Source organism: Mustela erminea, chromosome 11, assembly GCF_009829155.1.
Source record: "Mustela erminea isolate mMusErm1 chromosome 11, mMusErm1.Pri, whole genome shotgun sequence".
Taxonomy (NCBI): Eukaryota; Metazoa; Chordata; class Mammalia; order Carnivora; family Mustelidae; genus Mustela; species Mustela erminea.
In genome coordinates, this window is record NC_045624.1 from 77,853,601 (window position 1) to 77,874,748 (window position 21,148).

The 21,148-nt window shown below is 37.2% G+C and overlaps 1 protein-coding gene across 4 annotated transcripts in view; it reads left to right on the forward strand.

Annotated features, from left to right (window-relative positions):
• SEMA3D (semaphorin 3D) overlaps positions 1-21,148 on the forward strand; it is a 201,910-nt gene that overhangs the window by 158,240 nt on the left and 22,522 nt on the right. For all 4 annotated transcript variants that reach the window (XM_032304901.1, XM_032304902.1, XM_032304903.1 and 1 more), the window contains 4 exons: positions 41-185; positions 14,147-14,369; positions 16,504-16,592; positions 18,880-18,921. In XM_032304901.1, coding sequence (XP_032160792.1) covers positions 41-185; positions 14,147-14,369; positions 16,504-16,592; positions 18,880-18,921 — 499 coding nt within the window. The remainder of the gene's footprint in view (positions 1-40; positions 186-14,146; positions 14,370-16,503; positions 16,593-18,879; positions 18,922-21,148) is intronic.

The window sequence follows — 21,148 nt, forward strand, 5'->3', positions numbered from 1 at the left end:
GACGTGCAGGGAGTGATTGGATCATGTTGCTTTTTTTCAGCTCCATCTTCAAAGGCTCAGCTGTTTGTGTGTACAGCATGGCTGACATCAGAGCAGTTTTCAATGGTCCCTATGCTCATAAGGAAAGTGCAGACCACCGTTGGGTGCAGTATGATGGAAGAATTCCTTACCCCCGACCTGGCACAGTATGTATCCAATTTCATAATCAAATTCTTTTCTGGAGCCCATATCCTCTTCCTAATTCTATTATAATAAACTATGCTATTCACCACAGCAACATGTACTGTGGGTTTAAAAAATACCTATTATTTATTCACAGTGATGTATTAGCGTTTCCATCCTTCCCTGGAACTTGACAATTTTTTTTTTCTTTTGAGTAAGAGCTTTAACTTCTACAGGAAATAGTGGGTTGTATCATAAGGAGCAGGCAATGCTGAAAATATAGTGCTTGTTTGCAGTAAGTCTACAGAGTCAAGATGATTTATCTTGAATATAGAGGATGACAAATATTCCAGGTTAAATGAAAATGCCAAATAAATATTTATTTCCCACATACAGCTCTATATGTAACTAGAGTCTTCAGGCCTTCATTTCTACTTTTCAAAGACTACATCAATTACAACGGTTCATTTATTTCTTTATTATGTGGCATCTGTAAAAAAAAATCACTTTGCAGTGTAAAATCTGTATTTGCATTGTAAATGGAAGGTTTTTGTTTTGTTTTGTTTTCACTGATGTGATTAAAACAGTTATTTAAATATTTTAGGATGAGCTAATTGACCTAATAAAAAGGGATAAATGCCCTTTTTTCCCACATATGTTTCATATGAGTATTTCCAACAGGAGATCTAAAGTAATTGTCAAAATCTCTGTAAAAAATTGTTGACTTGGGGCACCCAGGTGGCCCAGTTGGTTAAGCAACTGCCTTCAGCTTAGGTCATGATCCTGGATTCCCAGGATGGAGTCCCACATCAGGCTCCCTGCTCAGCGGAGTCTGCTTCTCCCTCTCTCTCTCACTCTTTCTCTCAAATAAATAAATAAAATTAAAAAAAATTGTTGACTTAATCCATCCAACTCTACTGAATTTTGTCTTTTCATATGTTTGCTCTTAAACAGGAAGCAGTTGGTGGCCAGACTTTCTGAATTCTCTTTACATCTTCCTCTTACATAGCCTAATTACATTTGGGAAACACACTTTACAACCATGTCTATTTTCCCTTCTGTAATTCCTCAATAGGAATACGTTTCAAGTATGTTTTCTGGACTGATTATAAGGCGATCACAGTTCTGTGGAAAAAGGATTTTTTTGCCAATAATATGATTTTCAGGATTCACTTACAAATTTTTTATTTAAATTCAATTTAATTAACATGTACTGTTTTATTAGTTTCAGAGGTAGAATTTAGTGATTATCAGTTACATATAACACCTAGTGCTCATTATATCATGTGCCCTCCTTAATGCCCATTACCCAGTTACCCCATCTCCCCACTCACTGCCCCTCCAGCAACCCTCAGTTTGTTTCCTATAGCCAAGAGTCTCTTATAATTTGTCTTCCTCTCTGTTTTCACCTTTTCAAATTTTACCTTCCCTTCCCCTGTGTTCATCTATTTGTTTCTTGAATTCCACATGTGAGTGAAATCATATGGTATTTGTCTTTCTCTGACTGACTTTTTTCGCTTAGCATAATACTCTCCAGTTCTATCCACATCCTTGTGAATTGCAAGATTCCATTCTTTTTGAAGGCTGAGTAGTATTCCATTATAGATATATAGAGATAGATAGATAGATATCACGTCTTCTTTACGGTTAGGATGCACAGGTACTCTTCTAAAGGTTTTACAAATCTTCATAATGATTCTAAGAGACAAGTGCTATTGTCATTAATGCCATTGTACAGATGAGCCATGTCCAACACAGAGAGGTGCAGTAACTTGCCCAAGGTCACAGAACTAATGAGTAGCGCTCCTGAGTTTTAAATCCAGATACTCTGGCAGCAGAGTCCAAGGCCTTAGTCTTTGTAGTATGACATTATGTTAAAATTTTTTTATGTTAAAATATGTTTATTTCCCCCTTTGATAGAACAGAATACCTTTTACTGAATGTATATTCTATATATATGTATACTGAACTATAGTGTACTATAGTATATTCTATAGTATAATATATATAATGATATTATATAGTATATTATATATGAGTATATGTAGAATTTCAATTTATATTTTATATATATTTGGGGCTTTTTGAGGAAGATAGTTAAAATTCAGAGGGAACTCTAGTTGGGGAAATTTCACGATATTAGGATTATGGGGTTAAATATCACAGATCATCACATTTGGAGCTGCTTCTACATGAGTTTATTTTGGAAAATACTATGCCCATTCAGGCCACTAAAAAAAAAAAAAAATTCAGTCATCTAGATGTTATTGGAGAATTTGGGACTGAAACTATCTATTACAGAAAATGGTTTTTTGGGGGTTGGAGGGACAGTAGGAGAAGGAGTGAGAGAATCATAAGCAGGCCCCATGCCTGGGCTCGATCTCATGACCTTGAGATCATGACCTGAGCCAAAATCAAGAGTGGGACCCTTAATTGACTGAGCCGCACAGGCACCCCTGAGAAAACGATTTACATGTGTATACACACACACACACATACACACACACACACATATATGTATATGTATATTAGTGTGTGTGTGTATATATATATATATACACTAAAAAATTGAAATTAATCATGAAAATGGTCATATGCTAATGCATCCAGATTGCATATTTTTTCCAATTATAGTGTAGGTTAGAGGTGCATCCAAGGGACCTGTCACCATTTCCCTCCTCCTGTCTGAAGAGCTGTGAAATGCCATAGGAGGCTTGAAGATGACTCATGTGTCAGGGAGCCCTGGTGGCTCAGCGGTTAAGCGTCGGACTCTTGGTTTCTCTCAGGGTCATGAGATTGAGTGGAGCATCAGGCTCTGCGCTCAACATGGAATCTGCTTGTCCCTTTCCCTCTGTTCCTCCTTCTACCTCTCTCTCTCTCATGAATAAATAAAATCTTAAAGAAAAAAAAAAAGGAAGGACAAATCACATGTCCCAGTACTCTCCTCCTAAGAGCATAGCCACTTCCTTGAAATCTGAATCAGCGACTTTTCCCCACCATGAGTAATGCATAAGTCAGCAAGGAGAGCTTTCCATCAATGAGAAAAGAAGCGTCCCATCACAGTAAACACACCAGTTTTTTCTACTTAGTTCTCAAAGTATACAGTGTTTACACTGTACATATTTTCTTAGAATTCAGATTTTATCCAGGAAATAGGCTGGATCCACACGACCACAGAGATGCCTCACCTTTCTTTTTTTCTCTTTGAAAATTAAGAAAAGGAAAAATATCAGGCCCAAGAAAGTGTCATTTAACAGAATCATTTCTTTAGCCTTTCTAAACATCAGTGTTTCTCAAGAAATTCCTATACTTTTTTAAATGTGTAAGTACACTCAAATCTGTAACTAAGGTTTGATAATTATGCCTCGTAACTAGAGATAGTTCCCAACTGATGAAGGTTTGACTTCTGATTTTTAGACTTTATGATCGTGTGGAAACGAACATATTCCGTAGAAACCATACCTAGAATTTTCCCTTTTGATCTTTTCCTGGTCTGGTTATATGTAGTGCGAGAATCTGGTGAGGCTAGGCACGGCACTAAGCCACAGCTCCCAGTCGGTCACACACACAATGGTGTAAGTCACCATTGTGACTTATAATGGTCACACCATTGTAAACTAGACAATCCATGCACTTAAAATCATTCTATTTTTCACTTTAGTACAGTATTCGATACATTACATGAGATACTCAACACTTGATAATAAGTAGGCTTTGTGTTAGAGGAGTTAGCCCAACTGTAGACTAATAATGTAAGTGTTCTATGCACGGTTAAGTTTGGCTAGGCTAAGCGATCACGTTGACCAGGTTAGGGGTAGTAAGTGCACTTGGGACCTACAATATTTTCAACTTAGAATGGGTTTATTGGGACGTAACCCCAACTGTAAGTGTAGGAAGATCTGTAAACCTTTCATAGCCCAAACTAGGGCCAGTATTTTTAGTGGAGACAGAAAAAGAGTCCAGAAAAACAGCAGCAGAATAGCATTCACTTTGATCAGGAAGATTACGTCCCCTTTATAGAATTTAGAGACACAAAAACGACTATTCTACTTGCTGTCAGAAGTTGTTTATTTTGCTTTACACTTTCAGTTAAACATAGGGGTCTTTCTTGTTCTGAAGTGGTAAGACGGGGATTAAATTTAACTCTACCTGAAACTCCGAATCAAATGCCGTTAACCTCCGCACCACTCTACCTTCCACGAGATCAAAGTGAGTAAAGAAACAGATTGTTTCCGCGAGGGTTGATCTGTTTTCTGCACAGATAATAATGCAGTGTTGACACCTTCTTATGATTGTCATTTCTTTTCTTGTAATTCTGGGGCTCACGTCTTACTTTAATAAAACCATTGCTAAATCATTTGCTTTGTACGAAAAGTCCACACCTTCAGTGAAAGCCACTTTCCACTGAACTTAAAATTTTTTAAATAGATTATTTTATAAAACCTCCTTTGTGCTTACATTTCCCCACTCATGTTTTCCTCAAGGTTGCTTCTAAAGTTGTGCTCCCCTGGTCCTTCTGCGGACAATATCACTGAGGGCCACAAACACTGTGACTCTCCATGTACCACAGCTGCTTTAGTTTTGTAGTTTTGACAGGGTTCTGTACTTCCTGTGACAAAAAGTCAAACCTAAACTCCTGGCCTTACCACGACATCATTACTCTACAATGTCAAGCAGCCTGGAAACTCACAGAGGACAAGGAGCCGTTCCTTCACTCCGAGGGATTCTCCTGCCCTCTGGTGTCCAAACTGAATCCCTGAACAAACTGAATGTTGCTCAGATGGGCTTTTTCAATCATTTTTGAACTTTAGGCCTTGATAGCAAGTTCCACGTGAAATAAAATAAGGAAGAATCCACAGCGAGCAGAACAGGTCAGAAATGAAAACCAAACTGAGGTCAGGCCAACAGTAGCAGGCTGCTCGAAAACGCAGAATCAGGAGGATTTTTAAAGGCCGAAGATTTCATTTTTGACATTTGATTTACTTGGCAGTTTTATTTTCTGTTGATAAGGAATCTTATAATTCTTGCCAAAGTGCAAAATGTTAACAAATGTTTTCCTGAAAGTGAGTTTCAGTTGGTAAGCCATTCCCTTATCAAAAAGGTGAGAAAGTACTTTAAAAATGTTTTATTGCCTTAAGAACACCTCCTGTGAGAGCTACACTTTTAACAGGTTTTTAAGTGCGCAATACACCATGGCCTGTAGGTAAATTCTGTGCAACAGATCTCTGGGACTGATTCATGTTGAGTAACTGAAATTGTAAACCTGTTCACGAGTGCCATCGCACTTTCCACTCCTCCTCACACCCCCCGCCCCAGGCAACCAGTATTGTATCCTCTGCTTTTAGGAGTCTGACTATGTATGTAAGTGGAAACATGCAGTTTTTTTTGTTTTTTTTTTTTTAGATCTTTTGGACTAACTTACTTAGCTTTATGTGCCCTAGGTCATCTACATTGTCACATATTGAAGAATCTCCTTTCTTTTATGAGATTGAATCATAATCCTTTGTGTGTATATATTACATTTTTGTACCCGTTCATCAGTTGATGGACATTTACACTGTTTCCACCTACAGTGTGAAGGTTACTCAAAATATGAAAAATAGAACTGGCGTATGATCCGGCAATCTCATTTCTGGATATTTATCCAAAAGCATTGAAATCAAGGTCTTGAAAAGAGATTAACATTCCCATGTTCATTGCAGCACTATTGATAATAGCCAAAATGTGGGAAGGACTTGTTTTTGAGGTTCAAATATTTAAGAAACGTCTGTTTCACTATTCTTCAAATTATTTTGCCACAGTTTTTGACAATTTCTAAACCTCTAATTTTGTAACAATAACTTCATTTCAAAATTCCATTGCCCACTAAATACTTACTGCTTTTACTCTGAACTGTTTTAGCTTTACTTGCAAAGGTCAAAACTTACACATGGTTTTCCCAACTAAGTTTCCATTCTTTGGTAGGAAGCAAAAAGAGGTTGTTATAGGTACTCTTTTAATTCCATAATTTGATTATTCTATGGGTGCCTTTAAGTCAAATGAAATATCAAATCACCTAGGCTAACCTGCTTATTCCTATTTATTGGCCCTCATATTCTATAAAAACTTGACTAACAATTATTTATTTATTTATTTATTTGACAGACAGAGATCACAAGCAGGCAGAGAGGCAGTCAGAGAGAGGAGGAAGCAGGCTCCCTGCTGAGCAGAGAGCCCGATGCAGGGCTCGATCCCAGGACCCTGGGATCATGACCTGAGCTAAAGGCAGAGGCTTTAACCCACTGAGCCACCCAGGCGCCCCTTGACTAACAATTATTAAATCTCAAATAATCCCTGAATAAACATCTCCCCTCTTCAACTCTATTTTAGAAATTTATATCTTTAGAAATATTGAACATCTTTTTTCCCCTCAATCAACTAGCTATTTCATTTAACCAACCCACTACAAAACGTCAACATTAACATTGCTTTAATGTTAAGTGATTTTTCAACTACGAACGCCAAATGTAAAACAATGAACTCTCTCCCTTCCTATAACATCTCAAGTCTTACCTAAACAAGAAGCCCCATTGCGTAGAACTCCTCAGATGGGCTTTTCTCAGAGTAAATCAAAGGTAAAGGCTAAACGTTGCCCACCCCACCCCCCTTATTGTCTCTCTTCTCTGCTATCAGATAAAATCTCCTAAACTATGAATGTGAGTGTGGATATGTCTAACAGTCCTTATTTATTTCCACCAAATTATTGAACTTTCTAACACTGTAAAAGACACTGAAACGTTTCAAGATTCTTTTGATTCCAGGTCCACTGGAATATGCTGTGAGATTTTACCAAATATGCTGCCACGGACCGGCTGTGGGTCCTGGCACGTCCACCTGAGCTAAGAAGGCCATTTTTACTTTTAATGTGCCAAAGCATCACTGACTTGACTGTGATTGATTTGTGATTTTGCTTCAAAAAAGCAAATCCCTGAGAAAGTGTGTCTTAGGGTAATAATATGTAATGTTAATAACTTGTTCTATATTTAGTAACTTGATCTATGTAGCGGACTGAGTCCATGCAATGGCATTTCACCTAGAACTAGAGTAATTGCTTAAACATTCCAACTTCTACTTTGGTCCAAGTTTTCAACGGTAAAGGTCTGTGATCACTGTGGAATCCACAAGTTTCAAAACTCTGTAGGCACCCTATCTTCTCTTTCCTGATCTACCAAAACTGTCCTGCATGAACAATGATATACTCCTGTAATACATTTTTTTCATAAGCTGATGATTCTTAGAATTGTATGTCTTCATTCATCTAAACTAGGTCCGAGTTGTGGTGTAAGCTGGCCCAAGCAAGCAAAGATTTTCTTCTTGTAGAAAAGAAATGTTTTAAGGCCAAATTCAAACATAGCATGAAAAAAGAAAAATACATAATTCAAAAACAGTATCCTCTCTCACCTCACACTTCAGAATGGTAGAGTAGCTAAAATCAAAAACTCAGAAACAACAAATGCTGGAAGGGATGTGGAAAGAAAGGAACTCTCATGCACGGCTGGTGGGAATGCTGGTGCAGCCACTGTGGAAAACAGTATGGAGGGTCTTCAAAAAATTAAAACTAGAAATACCCTATGATCTCTATGATCCGGGAATCTCACTACTGGATATTTGCCCCCCAAAATATAAAAATGAGAATTCAATGGGATACAGGGATTCCTATGTTTACTGTAACATTACTTACAATAGCCAAATTAAGGAAGCAGCCCAAGTGTCTATCAACAGATGAATGAATAAAGAAGATATATATCCAGAAGATATCTATCTACATCTATCTATCTATTTATCAATCTAATCTCCACACATACATACATACATACATACAAACAATGGCACATTATTCAGCCGTAATAAAGAATGAGATCTTTCCATTTACAACAAGACTGGAGCTACAGAATGTCGTGCTAAGCAGAATAAATCAGAGAAAGACATACTGTATCATTTCACTCCTATGTGGAATTTAAGAAACAAACAAACAAATGAACAAAGGAAAAAAAAGAGACTCTTAACTGTAGGGAATAAACAGATGGTTACCAGAGGGTGGGTGGGGGGATGGCTGAGGCGATGGGAATTAAGAGCGCACTTACCATGGGGAACGCTGACTACGTTATAGAATTGTTGAATCACTGCAGTGTACCCCTGAAACTAATATAGCACTGTACGTTAACAATACTGGCATTAAAATGAAAAGCTTGATTAAAGAATAGTATCCTGAGCTTCCTTTTGGTTTGTATAGTGCGAGACTGTGATAGTCTTACTAAATGGGACTGAAAAATAACGGAAGAATTCCCTTGCAGCATCTCGCACTAGCTTCCGATTTAGGCACCTGCACAAGAGGGCTAGCATTTTGTTGTTGTTGTTTTGTTTTAAGAAAAGCTGTCCTACTTTATTAAAAATCTGTGGGGAACTTTAGGAAGATCTCATTTTAGGCACCACTAGCTCATAGAGGCCTCAACTATATTAAGTTCAGTTTTATTTTCTCCCCAACATCTGTTCGCTGCATGGCCTACCTCTTACCAAGGCTACCTTTAATTCTATCCTTCAGCTTTTTGATGCCCGAAGAGAGAAGCGGAGACAGGTGTACAATCTGGGCCTCCTGACTCTCAGTTCCCAAATCTGACTACACTTAACAGGGCGTATGACAAAACATCACTATCATTTTCCATTAACTGTATACAGGCTGTGTTTCTCTGAAAAGGTGAGAGACAACCAATCTCTAACATTTCTCAATTCATCTTTTCAGCTGGCTTTCAGCTTGCTTTTCCATGGGACCAACATTCTCTTTTAAGATGAATTTGTCCAAATCCCACATCACTTACTGTGTTCAATACTGTTTTCCTTTTTGTTGTATAGAAATTCCTCTAAAAGAAAGGAAACTTTTAAAATAGAGAAGGAGCTACAGCCATGTTTTGTTAAAGTTCTTGCAAGATTAAATTCAGCTTAAAACTATTTAACTTAGAAAGTAAATGATCCAGAATTGTTGGCTTAATTGTCTTCTTTAAATTACTACACAGTTAGAGTAGACAGAATCCAGCCTTCGTATAAGCTGGGGAGCTTAGGTCCAGAGGTTGAAATTCACTTGCTAAATAAAATTTGGAATGGATATTTGCAGATAGGAAATTCATTTCTTCAAATGTTAGAAGACACATTGTTTTATTAGACGTTGAACAATAAAGAGGAAACTTGAGGGGTTTTTTTGTTGTTGCTGTTGTTACCTTTTAAACATAGCAGAGTAGTCAACTTTCAAATATAAGAATAAAGCGGGTTTTTAACCGCAAAAAAAAAAAAAAGATAGAAAAAGAGACAAATGTATCTGTATGTTTGTACCCTTGGCCTTTCTGGCTCTAACATTAAATACAGGATCTTTCTTCATCTGTGTTATAAAATGCCTCTTAGATGAATCAGCGCGGGGATAGGATGGCACCTATGAAATCACCTTTTTTTAATATAAATACAAATCAGACTTCCTTTCCATATGTAGCTTATTTTTCTCAGCTTGCTAAAAATGAAAGCCCAGTTTAGTCTTCCTGTGTGCCGTGTCTTTCTTCCCTCGCGTGAGTCAATCCTCTGATTTGTTTAAAAGGAAAGTGCAGCCTGTAGAGAACAGCCTGAAGCAGCAGGGGGAGAAAACTTTTAACAGCTGTCTGGTGCCTTGCCAAGGGGCAAAGTGCTCTCAATGGATAAAACCTATTTTTCTCCTCTTTTCCGTCGCTTCCCACTGCCCGGCTAAAGGCCCTGTACAAACAGGCAGATCCGCCAAGCATAAGACGGTCACACCTCGCCAGCCATATGTGCAGCCGGCCCAGGGAGATGGGTGCCCAACCGGGGCTGGCTGCGGGTGGGCTCAACCCTTTCCCTTCACGGTGCGCCCGGGCAGGTCCCTCTTCTGGAACACTCTTGTGCGGCTCTTGTTTCCAGCAAGAGACTTACACTTTCCAATTTTGGTATAGCTCTTTTCTTTCCCTCTCAAATTTTAAACTAACTTACGCCTTTTTCAACATAGTAGGTGGAGACAGAGAAGTTCCCTGACTTATTTCCTATAGGAACTGAAGTGGTGGAAATCAGGCAAATGTTAAGAAAGCTGAAGCCCAAATAAATGGTCCCCTACCATAGAGTCAGATGGACTGCATCACGACCAGCTAGAAAGGAAGAGGACGTACATACAGACAAAAATTCATGAGATCTTTAATACCTGAGATGTATAGCTTTGATAGAAACATTTCCTAGGGTTTGGAGAGGAAACTAATATGATCATTTACTTCCAATGTACCATTTTCCCTTGCTTTTTATTTTTTTTTTCACTTTTTTTTTTTTTTTTTTAGGATTTTATTTATTTAGAGAGAGCAGCAGAGGGAGAGGGAGAGGGAGAGAGCAAACCTCAAACAGACTCCTCCCTGAGCACAGAGCCCGACACAGGCCTCGATCTCTCGACCCTGAGATTGTGACCTGAGCAGAAACCAAGAGTCGACGCTTAACTGACTGTGCCACCCAGGCATCACTTGCCCACACTTTCTCTTTTCCTTTATGGGATTTTTCTTGCCTTCTTTACGGTCTTACCTGCTTAGGTTGCTTGGCATCTCTAGTTATTTTTAGATCTGTGTGCTACACAGCTGTATGATATCAAAGGAAAAATTTCACTGTTTTTAATGTGCTAAAATAACAATATTTAGTTCAAACCGTACTATCTTAAACCTCAGGGAGCAACTCTACCAAATCACTTTCGCTTGTGAAAGCAGAGTAGAGACACAGCCCTCAGAGATCATGCACAGCAATCTACAGGATAAAGATCTTATCCAAACACTGGCAGCATGCCAGATGGAAAAGCTGCCAGAGGGGGAAAAAAATGTATTTCCAAAGATCATTTTATAATGGTCAATGGAAACCAGGTTTTCCTTCTCTTTTTTTCTTAGATTGTATTACCCTTCAATCTTTTTCGTCAGAGGTGAGCAAAGAGGAAAATTGTCATGTTTGCTTCTTTGCTAAATTGTCCATGTCTTCATTCCTTTATACCTTACTCATATCAAAATTCCTAATTATTTGAAACTTTGGTATCAAAAACCGTGGCTTGAATGTCATGATACTTCTTTTGGAAATTGCCTACTTGATAACTACAGCTGCAAAGTCAAGAGAAAAATTTTTTTCTTAAGTTGGAGGGCTATTTCAAAAATGTAATGCAAGGAAAATCGTGCTTTTGCTTTGATTTTAATGACAGACCATCCAGATTGTACCTCAGGCAGTATAAGCCATAAGCCCATTGCAAGTTGCCTTTGACTTAGCCTCAAATGTGCAGCCTATAATTGGGCAAGAGCTTTGTATCATTTGAGCCCCACATCCTTTTGAGTTGTAGCTTAATCTATTTAATATGGGGTTCCTTCCATTATCGAGCTGACAGATTCCACTTGGCTGGAGGCTAAGTGCTAGAAACAATGAGTAAAGACACTTAGATCTTTAGATCAGCATCCAGTTAAGAATACGCTAAATAATTACCAAATGGCTAATATGCTGTACCCTTTGGTGCAGACCTGGGACAAATAAATAGCTATCAGGAAAAGCTTAGGTTTTTTTGTTTGTTTGTTTGTTTTGTTTTGTTTTGTTTTGTTTAAGACCAGACATGCAAGATTTCTATAAAAGATAGAAATACTCTCAAATTACAAATGGAAAATCATGAACAGTTTTTAGTACAACTTCTTTGAGATTTCTTCTAATTTAGTGACCCGTTATGATTTTATTCCTTTAAAATTGGAGGTCGGGGTCATATATTGTGACTAACTCCAGTATATTTCATTCCCTAAGAATGATCCTCTTGAGTTCAAGGATCTGAGAAGTACAGCTTGAAGCCTTGACAAGATTCTAATTAGAGCCTGGTGTAAATGGCTCATTTCAGGGGAGATTATGTTTCCAACTTGTCTAAATATAAAATTAGGGGGGAAAATCAGTGCTTTCTTATAGACTTTCCTTAATGTCACTCATTTTCTTCTCTACATCTGCAACATAGAGCCAAAATTTTCCATTCCACAAGAATGTATTAGTCTGTTAAGAATTCAAATGTGATGACAGAATTGTTCTGAATTAACTTTATGAATTATAATATTTTGAAATAACAAAATAGATTTGGCATGTGGAAGGATAACTATTTGGTGAAAAAATCAAATTATAAAAGAATCCTTTTTGAATTCGTGTGTTCTTTGGATAAAGGCACACCAAATTCAATTTGTACTAGTTTGAACTTTTGTGTTTTACCACGAGGGGGCAGGGTATGCTAACTATTGAATTAGTGAACTCAAAAAGCACACAGTTTCAGACAGAAGTGAAAAACTCCCTGAATGGCTTCTCCACAGATCCTTTAGGGAAAGAGCTGTTGAATTGTTCACAGCATAATTTTCACACGAGTTATTTAAAAAACTGACTAATTAAAGTGTAAAACTATTAGAGCTCTTTTACAAGTAATTTTTATGATGTGGTAATTTGTTCCATTTAATTTTTAATAATCATGGGTTTAATTTAAAACAGCAATCATAAATGAATGAAAAGAAATTGAAAATAATGGTTTCTCATACATTCCTCCTGTTTATAGATCAATTTCTTCATAATTATCTCAACTCATATTTCATGTATCTACCTAGGAAAAAGTAATCTTCCTAACAAATTCACTGTGGAAACTTCAGAAAATACAGAAAAAAAATACAGTTTATTTAGAAAGTTTTCGAGAAACTTGGGAAGACTGAATAAGCAAGGATAATCTGTTTTACTGGGTTCTCTTTGATGACCATTAGCCATTTCACCTGCCAACAAACGACAGTTGTCTTTTGAGATTTGAAGTTAATTCAAGAACAGAACAGTTCATAAGACAACAGAAATATGTAGCATGGGGGTTTTATATTCAGCTTTCTGAGGTCAGACTTTTTGGAAGAAAAGACAATTGCCTTGGATTTGAAATGGTAAATTTTCACTTGTGCTAGTATAGCTGAAAAGAGTATTTCAAAAGCAAAATCCCAAATAGGCATAGATAAAGGACTTAAAATATATGCAACTTTGAATTGAAGTATAATGGACATACTAGTTTCAGATGAGACAAACTAGTTTCAGATGATTTGATATTTGTATGTCTTGAAAAACATTCAGTAAGTCTAGTTAACATACCCCATACAGAGTTATAAAATTCTTTTTCTTATGAAGAGAAATATTAAGATTATTCTCTTAGCAACTTTCAAATATGCCATACAGTGTTATTAACTCTAGTCACCCTTCTATCCACTATATTCTTATGAGGTGATTATTTTATAACTGGAAATGTGTACCTTTTGACCTCTTCACCTATTTTGCCAATCCTCCACTCCCTCCCTCTGATAACCACCAATCTATTTTTTGTATCTATGATTTTGGTGTTTTTGTTTTTAAGATGCCACATATAAGTGAGGTCACACAGTATTTGCCTTTCTCTGTCTGCCTTATTTCACTTAGCGTAATGCCCCCTGGATCCATCCTTGTTTTCTCAAATGATGAAACTTTGTTCTTTTTTATGGCTGAATAATATTCCACTTTAATAATTAAAGTGTCTGGGGCGCCTGGGTGGCTCAGTGAGTTAAAGCCTCTCCCTTTGGCTCAGGGCATGATCTCAGGGTCCTGGGATCGAGTCCCTCATAAGGCTGTCTGCTCAGTGGGGAGCCTGCTTCCCCCTCTCTGTCTGCTTCTCTGCCTAGTTGTGATCTCTGTCTGTCAAATAAATAAAATCTTTTAAAAAAAATAATTAAGGTGTCTTTGAGAGAGAAAACTGGATTTAAATATATTCAAGATAAACTGCTATTATGTATAAGGACATTCTGTATTGATCCTGTTGACCATTCCTTTAATATTATCAATGGTGAGTCTTAAAAACCTTATTAGAAGTAGGTAGAAATTCCTCAGGTACATAAACAATGTCTTTACTCCTCTCCTCATTTCTTCTCAGTGTCCAAGCAAAACCTATGATCCACTGATTAAATCCACCCGAGATTTCCCAGATGACGTCATCAGTTTCATAAAGCGGCACCCTGTGATGTTTAAATCAGTATACCCTGTTGCGGGAGGACCAACATTCAAGAGGATCAATGTGGACTACAGACTGACCCAGATTGTGGTGGATCATGTTGTTGCCGAAGATGGCCAATATGACGTGATGTTCCTTGGAACAGGTATGCTAAAACCAGATTATGATTTCTTCCCAAAGAATTTTTCAGTATTAAATAAAGAAAACGAAAACTTCCAAAAGATTATTGGTCAAAATCGAACTGGGTAATTAGTAGCTAATATCTAGTCAGTATTCCTTAACATTGCATAACACATGCTTTTAAGTGACCGTTGTAAATATCTCCCTGCCTGCTTTAGTGTTATTTGAGATTTCAAAATAGATTTGTATGTTATGACTACAATATGCCTACTTGAGTAGGTGCTCAACACATATTTGTTGATCAACTATGGACTAAAATTAAGCGAGCACAGCAAAGCAATGCTTCTTTTCAAACTGCACATTTTCCTGTCTCTAGGGAGATTTTTGACAAACCCCCTCAAAGGATCCCTTCACCCAATTTTGAGAATTGCTGACTGAGTTAAAATGGCTTTTCAAAAATTAAGCAACATATTTTAAAGATCTTTAAAAGTAGAAAGTTGTTGGAAATTATTTTTCTTCTTGAATTTTGTGGATTATCACTTTCATAATTAGAGCCTATTTTATTTAATATTTTCATCTGTCAACTCAGTAATTATAAAACAATTTTAAAATCTCTCTTCAGAAAGGGAAATATTGCATATTTAGTATGTCTCAAAAAGAAAAAGAAAGAGGAAAGTATCATTTAATAAAATATCAGGTGAATTCTAATGGCAGTAAAGGTAACATGCATCATTTAGACCAAAGTACTTCATCCTGGATAAATGTTATATGATTTCATGAATCAGGTCTTACATAAAGAAATAGAAATTAATAGGTTTTCAAGAAATGGACATTTTTATTGAAATAGGTTTTCAGAACTACAGAACAGTTTTATTTTGTAAAATATACTGGTTTTAAAAACATAGGGTTTATCTGGGAGTGTGTGTGTGCCACACTTAGAGGGCGTTTCTGGAATACCAGTTGTCAAGCCTGATTATGTTGCAGATGGCAATACCAAGACCCAGGAAAGGAAGTGATACTCTCAAGACTATAGAGATTACTAGTGAAGTGACAAAATTTGAGATAATTAGTCTCTCACAAATTCCAAGGAGTTTACCACATAATTTGCAAAGCCCGTCCAAAGCATCCCTAGGTCAACATTTCTAGTGTTGTAAATGCCAGTCAGCCACTAGGTGGTACTACCTGACTTTTCCTGAGAAAATTATAAGGTAACTAAGATGGATAGATTTTCAATTATGACATTTGGAAAATGTATATTTAATATTTTTCAAAGATCCTAGGATCATTTAAAAACATTGCTAAATAATTCAGACTATTTTGTGCAAATAAGATCATTACCATACGTGTGAATATTCTTCAACCCAGTGGCAGAATTTAAAAGCATCTATTTTGTGTAAGTTAATTTCCAAGTAAGATTTTTTTTTCTTTTTTCTAAAACGTTCTTTTGATTTTGATTGTCTTTTTGTAATAACATGCTGCCTTAGAAACTGCAATGGTCTTTCAAATTTGGGTTACTCTTTTAAATTAAACTAAAATAATTTTAAACAAAACTTCTGTTTCTAGCCCATTAGTAAGGTTTCTGTAAATAAAACAGGTCTGATGAGTGCACTACAATTTTCAACATTGTAGATGGCTTCAGTGATTTCTCTATCATTTGTTAACATGATTTAAAAAGGTATATATCCTACCTTTCATGGTAAGTTGGATATAAGTACTGAATAAATACGTCTTACGCTGAAAGAGAAAAAAAATGATTTTAGTGTATTTGCACCTTTCAAATTAAGTTACAAAAAGGTCATTCCGCTTTAGTTATAACTTAAACCTATATTTATGTATTTATATATATGTCTCATATATATAAATATTTATGTTTACATAAACCAATATTTATATATTATATATATGGCTAGGAATGTACTTCAAGTTCACATCTTTTAATATATTCTTTATAAGTATGTGTTTTATGAGCTAGAAACTATCATGTTTTGGAAGGAGAGAATCCCATCCATTAAACTTTCTTCTTGCATGCTTTATTTAATCTGACTTCTTGAGAGGCATTGAAGAAAAATGAGGGAAACATTTTGAGGGTAGCTGGCTATATACTTACAGCCAAACACTGAAGTAGAAACAGCTGGATCATAGGTAATGTATTTTTTCAGACATTGGGACAGTCCTCAAAGTGGTCAGCATTTCAAAGGAGAAGTGGAATATGGAAGAAGTAGTTTTGGAGGAGTTGCAGGTATTCAAGGTAAGAGAGTCCAGAGTTCCAGAAGAGACGACGAAACTTAACAACACTTGCTTTACAACAGTATGTTTAAATACACTGTCACTTTCCCTGGAGAAGTTTGTGCACTTAGCTTCTTTATTTTCCTTTTCCTTAGGCAATGGAAAAAAGTTGTAAAAGCAACTCAGAATGGGACTCCCCTTTCCCTGTAGAATACCACTAAATTCAGAGCTCCTGGGATTGCCCCTCATTACTTTCTTCTCTAAGCATATGGTCAGACAAATCACCACAGTAGATGAAAGCTGGGGGTCTCTTTGACTATCCAGATGCTTTTCTACTTCATAAATTTTACTTTTCAATTCTTCCTCAATTGAATTTCAGAAAACTGGAAGAGTGTGTAAATCACAGGTCCCTACTTTTCTGTAAGGAATTTTTTTTTTTAAGTTGCATGATAGTAAGTCTTCATTCTTTATGTATGCTACATTCCCCTAAAGAGTTAGTAGATCTAAAATCATAGTTCTCCAGATTTGGGGAATGTCTGACTTTTTGGGAGGGGGAATTAAATTTTGTGTTTCTTTTTTTCTTTTCTTTTCTTTTAGGAAACATGTTTTTAATTATGTTAATCACCATACAGTACATCATTAGTTTTTGATGTAGTGTTCCATGATTCATTGTTTGCATATAACACCCAGTGCTCCATGCAATACATGCCCTCCTTAATACCCATCACCAGGCTTACCCATCCCCCTACCCCCCCCTCCCTTCTAAAACTCTCCGTTTGTTTCCCAGAGACCATAGTCTTTTAACAGTGCATTTGAACTGTGGTGTTCTTTCTGGACATTTAGTAACATTTAGTTTAAAATTATTTTCTGAGCATAACATTAGAAATAAAATTTTATCTCTGAGAGGAGCCTGTAAAAAATATGTTGTTCCTTTCATAGCTTTGTGTTGAAAGAGTTCATTAAATCGGGCTGTTTCCCTGTGAACACCTACCGCCTTAAAATGAGGAGGAACCCTCCACGGGGAGGAAAGTGAAGTAATTAACATGCTGAATTCCACAGGATCCTGTTTACATTGTGATGATAATAGTGGTCCAGGAGTTAACTAGAACAAGATCTGCTATGTGGCATCTACCAAAAACCAAGTCGTGGGTGGTTCCTGAGGGAGAAGCTGATGTCAAATATAAGTGTGAACCCAGAAGCCAAATATATAACTCCCACAACACATAGAGCACTTTAGAATAAGGTTTACGTGGTCAAGAGGAATTGTTCGGATTCCACCGTTAAGATTAAATAATATTTTCTTCATTAAAAAAAAAAAAGTTACTGGATAGAACTTTCTCATTTTAACATCTTTCTGTCATTTTTTATGTATTTTCTTAAACTTTTGGTATTTGCTTCTATTTATCAGTTTGAAAATATTGACCAGTGAAACATGAACGAGCAATAAACAGAAAGATTGGTAGATGATAAACAGATGAAAAAATTTTTGAAGCTTGCCATCCTTTAGTTGGGTAACTTTTGTGTTCATGTTTCTAATTTTCTATTGAATGCACCGCCATAATTTCTACAAATAAAGCTAACATTAGTTCACATCTCAAAATCACGTGCATCAGTAGCTTGCAGTGCTCCAGAAAGAGCCATGCTCATCAGCAAGGAGCACTGTAACTCTTCAGAACTCTGCTACTTAAACAAGCTTTTGAACTACCCATCTAAGGAAAAGCAGAATGCGGTAATAAATAATTATGGAGATGTTCTTGTCAACGCTACTTTGAATTATATGGAAGCAGTTAAGATAAGCAGATTTAGAAAGAGAAGCCTTATGGGTAACTGGGAGCGATTTTCAATGCGGAGTGTTTCTTCATACATTTAGGTAATTTTTCTAGAATAAGATACTTTAAAATACCTATTTTGATCATTTCTATTAAGGTGGAATTTACAACACATTGAAAGGAAATAGCAAACATTCATATCCTTTTCTGCCCTGTGTAACAGACCCTTTAAGTTTACTTCAGAGATTTTTTTTTTTTTTTTAAAGATTTTATTTATTTATTTGACAGAGAGAGATCACAAGTAGGCAGAGAGGCAGGCAGAGAAAGAGGAGGAAGCAGGCTCCCTGCTGAGCAGAGAGCCCGATGTGGGACTCGATCCCAGGACTCTGAGATCATGACCTGAGCCGAAGGCAGCGGCTTAACCCACTGAGCCACCCAGGCGCCCACTTCAGAGATTTTTGGTACATGATAAAACAACATATTGGCTACTATAAAAGACATTATTAATTACCTTTATTAACATTTGACTTCTTTTTTCAGCACTCATCAATCATCTTGAACATGGAGCTGTCTCTGAAGCAGGTACTTTCTAATTTTTGTGTAAAAAACAGCCACAAAAGCAACAAGTTACTCAAATTCAAGTTCACTGTAAGGAAAATCTACTAAAGTTGGAAGTTAAATTGTAAATAATGTAAAAAGCTCTAGATTATTTGTTTCTTTTTTAACCCATTAGAGGCCATTGTTTCAGTCTTGCCTTAGTTAAAGTAGAACCAAATATCATTAAGTGAATGATATATTCTCCACTTGCCTTGGCTCTTGAAAACTGAGCTCACTGTCTTTGTCTCTTGAGGATGTGTTTCTGTCAAGGCCATAAGAAATTCATGTAGAACACCAGCCCTAATCACTAAAAATGATTTTTAATCAGGGAATCTAGAAGTTAGACTACAGACGGTGGTGGTGAAGAGTCCAAGAGTCAACCTCCAGCCTTCCACTTAGTACCTGTCTCCTAAGGAATCAAGTTCCTTAAGGAAAGTGAAGTTAGGGAAATAAAATCCGCCTCCTGACAAATGGATGCTGCATGCAAAATTCTAGACAGAGAGTTGCTACATTGTGAGTGGGAAGTAATAATAATAACAATAATGATATTAGATTCTGCAGTTCTCTGGATACTCCAAATCTTAATTGTTTCAGAGGTTCAGACTTGCATTAGGCTAAGAAAGCTATGGCTCCATGTGTTGAACCATAAGGCGTTGCTAACATTGTCTTAATCTCCTGTGCCTGGTTATGATACAGAGGGTATTAGGGACAGGATCTAAATAGGTTCCTTCTTTGGTCTTTTCCGTTAATTTGTCCATGCAACATTTAGTTCTTGAAAGCCTACGTCTGTCCTTGGAGGGTATAGAAATGAATGACTGGCATAGTCCTTAACTTCCAACAGCTCCCAGTGGAGCCAGGAGATGAAGGAGGAGCACACTGACAGTGCAGAGCAATAGTGGAAGCACATACTGGGGGAACACGAGGGTGTCTAAGAAGGAGCCAGGAGGAAGACAGCACAGAGAAGACACATGTACCCGAACTATGAAGGATGTTTCCGTTAGCCAAATAAATTCAGAGGGTAGGATGAGGAAGCCAATGTCAAGGGGAGGAGGAGAACATCTGGAAAGTTGTGAAGAGTGAGAGACCTTGGCTGCTTCTAATAAGCTGGTGGACACTTAGAGCAAAGGGCATATGTGTATGCAGGAGACAAGGAGGCTCGAAATGAATCTGGGATGATAAAATAGAGGAGATTAGGGACATCTTTCTATATCCTCCTAAGAAGTTTAAAAATTTTATCTAAGGACAATGAAAACTTTAAAGATTTTCGGCAGGAATGTGTTGGGATAAGATTTTCCTCTTAGGAGGGTCCGTGTGGTATGCCATGGTGGAGGACGGACCGAGTCCTGGAATTGAAAACAAGGCTGAAGCCAGGGGGAATATGAGGACACTTAGAAGTAATCCAGGAAAGAAATGATAAGGCTAAGGTGGTGGCGGTTGCAGAGGCAGAGGAGAGGAAGAGAAGTGAAGGGCTCTGTGTAAGAGAATAGAAAGGATACAGTGGCTGACCGAGAGAGGGGGACTCAGGGACAACTGCTCCCTTTGTGTCCCGGATGACCTAGGAGGTGCCTCTCACCAAAGCAGGATAGCGGGGCTAGATTGAGGGCAATCAATAAGTCCACCTCAACGTTTTTTTCAAGATGCCACTGACTCTAGACAATAAGAAAGGCAAAGGAATGAGGATAGAAAAGAAGGGACACCTAACTTTTTATTTTTTTATTTTTTTATTATTATTATTTTTTTTTATGGAGAGAGCAAGAGAGGGAACAGAAGCAGGGAGAGTGGGAGAGGGAAAAGCAGGCTTCTCCCTGGGCAGGCAGCCCTTTGTGGGGCTCGATCCCAGAGCTGAAGGCACACACTTAACGACTGAGCCACCAAGGCGCCCCCTAACATTTGATGCAAAGAAAGGAATCATCAACGGAAACCAAAGTCTTAAGCAGAAGTAAAGACAGAGAACAAGAAAAAGTGAAGGGAGTTTCAAGGAAGGTGTCATTCTTGGCATCAAACACCCTAGAGAATTTAAATAAAGCAGACATTGGACAAGGAGCCATTGCTTTTAGCAACAGGGAAGTCCTAGCTAACACTGTCATGGTTTGGAGAAGTATAAGACATGTTTCTGCAGGCTGAGTACATATTTAGGTGTTTATGTCAATATTTATTTCTCAGGTCTTTCCCCCTTGTTCAATGTTTGACGTGGTCCAGGAGTATTGACCAT